This window comes from Athene cunicularia, unplaced genomic scaffold (genome assembly GCF_003259725.1).
Source record: "Athene cunicularia isolate RWA unplaced genomic scaffold, athCun1 SCF_39, whole genome shotgun sequence".
In the NCBI taxonomy this organism is placed as follows: domain Eukaryota; kingdom Metazoa; phylum Chordata; class Aves; order Strigiformes; family Strigidae; genus Athene; species Athene cunicularia.
The window spans coordinates 1-6,573 of record NW_020799467.1 but is presented as its reverse complement, the minus strand read 5'-3'; the positions used below and the strand labels follow the sequence as shown (position 1 = coordinate 6,573).

The 6,573-nt window shown below is 63.9% G+C and overlaps 1 protein-coding gene across 1 annotated transcript; it reads left to right on the top strand.

Annotated features, from left to right (window-relative positions):
• Positions 1 to 6,567, top strand: HCN3 (hyperpolarization activated cyclic nucleotide gated potassium channel 3). The gene is made up of 7 exons (XM_026867442.1): positions 1 to 433; positions 568 to 729; positions 1,223 to 1,441; positions 1,884 to 2,030; positions 2,136 to 2,376; positions 2,986 to 3,150; positions 3,682 to 6,567. The coding sequence occupies exons 1-7, from the start codon at positions 23 to 25 to the stop codon at positions 4,824 to 4,826; spliced, it is 2,490 nt and encodes an 829-aa protein (XP_026723243.1). The 5' UTR covers positions 1 to 22; the 3' UTR covers positions 4,827 to 6,567.
• The last annotated feature ends 6 nt before the right edge of the window (positions 6,568 to 6,573 follow it).

Below are 6,573 nucleotides of genomic sequence, written 5' to 3'. Positions count from 1 at the left end.
CAGGTTTTACTGGGACCTCATCATGCTGCTCCTGATGGTGGGGAATTTGATCATCCTGCCCGTGGGCATCACCTTCTTCAAGGATGAGAACACCCCTCCCTGGATCGTTTTCAATGTGCTTTCGGACACTTTCTTCTTGGCTGACCTGGTGCTGAACTTCCGGACAGGCATTGTGGTGGAGGACAACACCGAGATCATCCTTGACCCTCACACCATCAAAATGAAGTACTTGAAGAGCTGGTTCCTGGTCGACTTTGTCTCCTCCATCCCCGTTGACTACATCTTCCTGATAGTTGACCTGGAGACCCAGGTGGATTCTGATGTCTACAAGACAGCCCGGGCCTTGCGCATCGTCCGCTTCACCAAGATCCTCAGCCTGCTGCGCCTGCTGCGCCTCTCGCGCCTCATCCGCTACATCCACCAGTGGGAGGAGGTGAGAACCCCTTGGGGGTCCAAGGGCCAGGTCAGGGATCCCTGGCTGTGGGGTACAGCTGGCTGGAGGCTGGGGGTTCAGAGGGCCATTCTGGGAAACCTTTCTTTGTAGCTCAAATCCTGCCCCTTCCCCAGATCTTCCATATGACGTATGACCTGGCCAGTGCTGTGGTGAGGATCTTCAACCTCATCGGCATGATGCTGCTGCTGTGTCACTGGGACGGCTGCCTCCAGTTCCTGGTGCCCATGCTGCAAGACTTCCCCGAGGACTGCTGGGTCTCCATCAACCACATGGTGGTGAGTGCCCCGGCGGGGGCGATACCGGCTGCGTCTGCTGGGGGGGAGGAGAGGATCTGGTTACTCGTCTCGTGCTCTAAGGCTGGAGCTGCCTGGATCCACGTGCTGTGAAGCAGCATCTCTGGTCACAGCCCTGCGACAGCACTGAGATGGGGAATCTCTGCATCATCTTCCCATCTCAGCTCGCCCTGGCTGTTGCTGCTGCTGGGGTTGAAGCAGGTGGGGGAATCCCTCGTACCCTGCTGAGAGGGAACAGGCAGGAGGGCTTCTGCCTCCTCCCCAGAGCAGGGGCTGGTGCAGGCTCAGGGTTCACACAGTCCCCGACGCCTCCTCCTCCTCCCGCAGCAGAGCTCTGCCCTTTGGGCTTGGACACATCAGAAACCTTGTTCTTGCTGGGCTCTGGACTCGTTGGCTCGGGGAGGGGGGGACTGGAGGGTTCAGCCCAGCAGCTCCTTCCGACAGATCCCCAGCGCCGCTGTTCCCTCGTCTGCAGAACGACTCCTGGGGGAAACAGTACTCGCACGCCCTCTTCAAGGCCATGAGCCACATGCTCTGCATCGGCTACGGCCAGCAGGCGCCCGAGGGCATGACCGACGTCTGGCTGACGATGCTGAGCATGATCGTGGGGGCCACCTGCTACGCCATGTTCATCGGTCACGCCACCGCCCTCATCCAGTCGCTGGACTCGTCCCGGCGCCAGTACCAGGAGAAGGTCAGTGGGGTGGGGCAGCAGGTGCCTGAATCCTGGGGGAAGACGCCCTGGCACGAGTGGGTCCAGCTCCAGAACCAGCTCAGTGTGGGCTGCCCTGCCGGTTCTGCCCTGATCTCTGCCCTGGGGTTGTGGGAGCGGGGGGCCAGGCTGCCCATTTGGATAGAGAGGCCCCATTCACGATGTTGGGGTTCACCCTACTGTAGTGAGACGCCATCCTGGCCTCTGCCCTGGGACCTGCTGCGTCCTCAGTCCATGGGGGTCCTGTCCCCTGCCCCAGGGGTAGTGGCCTTTGGGACAGGGCCCTGGGGCATTGCTGCCTGGATCCCAGCTCTGGCAGCAGCTGCTGAGGAGAGGGAAAGCGTTGGCCGGCCACGCCGCCCGCCTCCAGCACGGTGCAGCTTGTTTCAGCACAGCCCTGCGTGGCTCTGCCTTGTCCCCACAGTACAAGCAAGTGGAGCAGTACATGTCATTCCACAAACTGCCTGGGGACACGCGCCAGCGGATCCACGAGTACTACGAGCACCGCTACCAGGGGAAGATGTTTGACGAGGATAACATCTTGGGGGAGCTCAGTGAGCCGCTCAAGGAGGTACGGGCAGGCACCCCAGTGCTGGTGACTTGGGGGAGTGGCCTGTTGCTTGCTGGGGTCAGGCTCAACGATGACGTCTCTGCTGACCTGCTTCTCACCCCACAGGAGATCATCAATTTCAACTGCCGCAACCTGGTGGCCAACATGCCCCTGTTTGCCAATGCGGACCCCAACTTTGTGACAGCCATGCTGACCAAGCTGCGCTTTGAGGTCTTCCAGCCTGGGGACTTCATCATCCGTGAGGGCACCGTGGGAAAAAAGATGTACTTCATCCAGCACGGGGTGGTCAGCATCCTCACCAAGGGCAACAAGGAGACAAAGCTGTCTGATGGCTCCTACTTTGGGGGTGAGGCTGGGCTAGGAGGCCTGGAGAGCAGAGGGGAGTGAGAGCTGCTGGGGGACAGGAGCTGGGGCATCCCTGATGTTTCTGCCTGCTGCACCCTCTGCCCATCTCCTCTTGCCCAGTGCCAAGGGCTTGGAATCCACCTCACACCAGGCTCTGGGGCTCAGAAGTCCACCACCCCTGTTCTTACAGGGTACCTTGTCCAGCAGATTGAATCAGAGGGACCAGCAGTCAGAGCCTTGAATTCTGTGGGCGCGGGGGGCACCCACCCCCCCACCTCTGGCTAGACTGTGGTTTAGAGCAGAGCATTGGAGCCAGTTTATAGGCTACAAGCACAAGTTTGGAAGAGAAACAGGCCAGTCAATCACAGCAGCCATGCCCAGGGACGTCTCCATGGCCGGGGCAGGAGGAAAAGGCTGTCCCTGGCTGAGGGCATGGCTGTGGCTGTCTGCACTCCTGGGTCTGTCCCTCCTCCTGAGGCAAACTCTGCTGTGCCGGGTGTGGGAGTGCCGGGCAGTCCTGTCCCTGCTCCAGCTGCTGTTCTCTGGGGAGGCTGTGGGGAAGGGGACAGACGGCTGCATCATCCTGACACCCAACCCTGTGTCCCTGCAGAAATCTGCCTGCTGACACGGGGCAGGCGGACAGCCAGCGTGCGAGCTGACACCTACTGCCGCCTCTACTCCTTGTCGGTGGATAATTTCAACGAGGTGCTGGAGGAGTACCCCATGATGCGCAGAGCCTTCGAGACGGTGGCCATGGACCGGCTGGACCGCATAGGTGAGAAGTGGCCCCTGGGCCCAGCATGGCCACCTCTGCTCCTGCTCCCAGGGGCCGCAGCACCCCAGTCCCAGGGATTATGGCATCAGGGGCCTTGTGGATCACAGCACCCCAGCCCCATGGGTGCCCAGCAATGAGGACGCGAGGGAAGGAGCCTGCCTCCAGGATCCCTCTCTCCTCCCAAGATCTGGGCAATGACAGACTTCCTGGTGGGGGCTGTCACACCCTCCCCACCCCCCCACCCCCAATATTGGCACTGTCTGGTGCTGGCCAGCTGCTTGTCCTTGTCCTCCCCTTGCCTGCAGAGGACAAGCAGGACCCCAGCCCCCAGCCTGGAACCTTTGGAGCCAGAACTCCTCTGTTTTGTCCCTGCTTCTCCCTCTGCCCCAGCCTGGACCCTCCCCAGGGTTTTGCTTCCCTTTGGCACACAGGAGAAGTTTTACTGTCCCTTCCCCACTGCCACCCTGCCCTCCACGGTGTCCCCAAGAGCCAGCGCTCTCAGGGTTGGTGACACTGCTGCCTCCCACCCAGGGAAGAAGAACTCCATCTTGCTCCGCAAGCGAGCCGAGCACAGCGCAGGGCCCATGAACAATGAGATGATCCAGCAGATCGTGAAGCACGACCAGGACATGGCCCACAACATCCAGGACCTGCAGCAGATGGCCATGGGCCGGGAGCTGAGTGGCAAACCAGTGATCTGGGAGCCGCTGGTGCATGCACCCCTGCAGACGGCCGCCGCCACCACCAACGTGGCCATTGCCTTGACCCATCAGCACAGCCTGCAGGCCCACATCTTCCTGCCGCCCTCCTCCATCTCCAGCCCGCTCTCTCCTGAGGCCACCCTGCTCACCAAGCAGGTGCGCAGGTCCCAGCCCAGCCTGGGCGGCTCCCGGCCCTCCTCCGTCAGCTCCCCGTCGGGGGTCCAGTCCCACCTCCAGACACCTGCCGCCGGTTCGCCTTCCTCCCCCATGGTGCAGTCCCAGGCGCCCCTGGAGAGCGGGGCCCAGAGACCAAGCCACGGGGCGCAGCCGCTGCCGCGCACGGGGCAGAAAGGGGAGCTGCCACCGGCGGCCAAGCAGCCCCCGCCCGGCTCCCAGCCCCAGCTCTCCAAGTCCCGCGGCACCTCGGTCTCCACCTCGCTGCTGCAGCAGGCAGCCGGGGCCCCGTACCCCAGCTCGGAGCAGGCCCTGCTAGCGGGAAGAACACTCCACTACAGCCTCTCCCGAGCCACCGGCTCCCACATCTCTCTTCTGATGCAGCCCCAGCAGCTGGTGAAGCACAGGAGCATCCAGGGCCTGCCGGTGGGGCGGCTCACCCAGGACGTCCGGCTCCTCTCCGCCTCCCAGCCCTCCCTTCCCAATAAAGTGGCCCAGCAAGCCGATGGGAGCTCCTTGCAGCAGGGCAGGAAATCTGCGGGGAACCTGGCCCGCAGATCCTCTCCCTCGGTAGCCGGGCTGCTCGCCAAGCCATGTCCGGGGATCCCAGGCCAGCCAGCACACTTGCAGCAAACGCCTTCAGGATCGCTGGCCCAACCCAGCCGCTCCGTGGCGGCAGCATCCACCCCGCAGTCCCCGGTCTCCACGTCCAGGCAGGCAGCAGGTCCCTCCCGCAAGGGCTCTGTGGCCTTCAGCCCCGAGGTGGAAACGGGGAAGCCCAAACTCCCATCCAACATGTGAGGCCCTGGCAGCACCCGTGCACAGGCAGGAGGGACCCGGGCACGGCGGCGGCAGAGGCAGAGCGCCTGGCGAAGGGCCCCAGCCCCGGCTGTGTCGGAGAGAAGACAAGGTGAGAGCCAACACCCGCGGCCATGGACTGGCTGCTCCGGGCACGGGGGCACAGCAGGGATGGGTGTGGGGCAGCCCCAGAGCTGGCCCAGCTGGATGAGGAGGGGGCTCTGCTGACTGCCCCAGGGGGGGGACCCTGCCTGGGCTCCCCCCTCCTTTGCTCCATCACCCTCTGTCCTGAGTCCTGCCCCTCCTGGAGGCAACAGGACGGGTCAGAGCCCTTGCCCAAACTTTGGCCTCCCTGGGGGAGCCCAGCTCCCCACAACTGCTCCTTGGGGGCCAGACTCCCCCGTGCTCTGCCCTCACACCCTGTGGCCTCTCCTCAGGGCCAGGTGGCTGCTCCAGTTTGTCCTCTGCCGCAGACCCGCCGTGATCCCCAGAAAGCTCTGTCCAGCACCTTTGCTTTTTGGGAGAGGAGGGAGAAGCAGCCCCCCAGGGCCTGCTGCTGAGGGCAGAGTGAGTGGGCTGGAAGCCACAGCAGGGTCTCCCCAGGCAGGCAGAGTGCGGGTACCCACGGGGGCCAAGTCCCCCCTCCCTGAGGCCCTGGCAGGTCCCTCAGGGCATGGTGCCAGGACCTGGGGGTCCCCTGGGTAGGGTCCCCCTCTGTGACGAGTGGCAAGCAGCGGAGCCAGGGGCAGATGGGTCTCCTGAACAGCCCCCGGGTGCCTCTCTCCAGCTTGGGGGAGCATCTCTCCTCAGAGGTCCCCGCAGGGTTGGGATGTGCCACCTGGCAGAGCTCTGCCCCCACACCCGGGACCTGTGGCCTGCCCCCTTGCCATGCTCCAGCAGGGGGGAAGCCCGGGGCGGGGGGGGGACCCGGCTGCCAGCAGCTCCAGGAGGATGCTCAGAGCAGGCAGCCCCAGGGCAACCCCACTGCCTGTGGCTCCTGGAAGGATGCTCAGCCCCGGCTCTGCTCCCCCCCTGCCCTGCCCTGCGGTCCTGTTTCCAGACGGCCTGGAGATGCCAGTCACCAGTGCCGCAGCGAGCAAAAGGGTGTCACGAAGAGATGCCAACCGCAGGCAGTGCCTGGGTGACGTGCGGGGCCGTGGGGCTGCCTTCCCTCGCCCTCCTGGGTCTCTGTGTGGGAGGGCAGGAGCCCGGGGTCCCTGCAGCCAACCCACATCACCCCCCCAGAGCCAGTAGTCAGCAATGTGTGTTCGAGTCGTGGCTCTGCTGAGCAGCTGAGCTCTGCTTACAGTGTCGCTTTGGGCCAGCTGTATTAACAGTCCTGGTTAGAGTAGTGTCCTCTCCTGATCCCGCCACGCTGCGCAAGCTGCTTCCCACTCCTGGAGTCAGGAACCATGGCTTGTCGTCATGCTCTGGGGCTTGGCGGCCGCCGAGCGGGGCCTGCTGGACCCCCGGTGCGGTGGGCGAGGGTCTTGTTCCACGTGCTACTTCTCGAAGTGAGGTCTTCAGTTCTCCCCCTTCATGTTTTTGGGATGTCGGGACCGGTCTGGACCGCAGGGCTGCTCGGGGAGCCCAGCCTGCGGGGCACAGCAGCCCGGCAGGAATCCCATCAGCGTGTCCGTCGGAGGGGATGTCCAGCACTGCCTTTTTTTTCACAGACTTCAACTGCCCTTCCCTGCCCACCCCCCTTAATCCTGCTCCATTCCCATGGTCGGTGTCTCCCTGGCAGCCC

Bases quoted from the DNA above. Each gene is read 5' to 3' on its own strand.
- HCN3 (XM_026867442.1), top strand. From the start codon at position 23: ATGCTGCTCCTGATGGTGGGGAATTTGATCATCCTGCCCGTGGGCATC. The intron at 730-1,222 runs GTGAGTGCCCCG...CCTCGTCTGCAG, and splicing joins TCTCCATCAACCACATGGTG to AACGACTCCTGGGGGAAACA. The intron at 1,442-1,883 runs GTCAGTGGGGTG...TTGTCCCCACAG, and splicing joins GGCGCCAGTACCAGGAGAAG to TACAAGCAAGTGGAGCAGTA.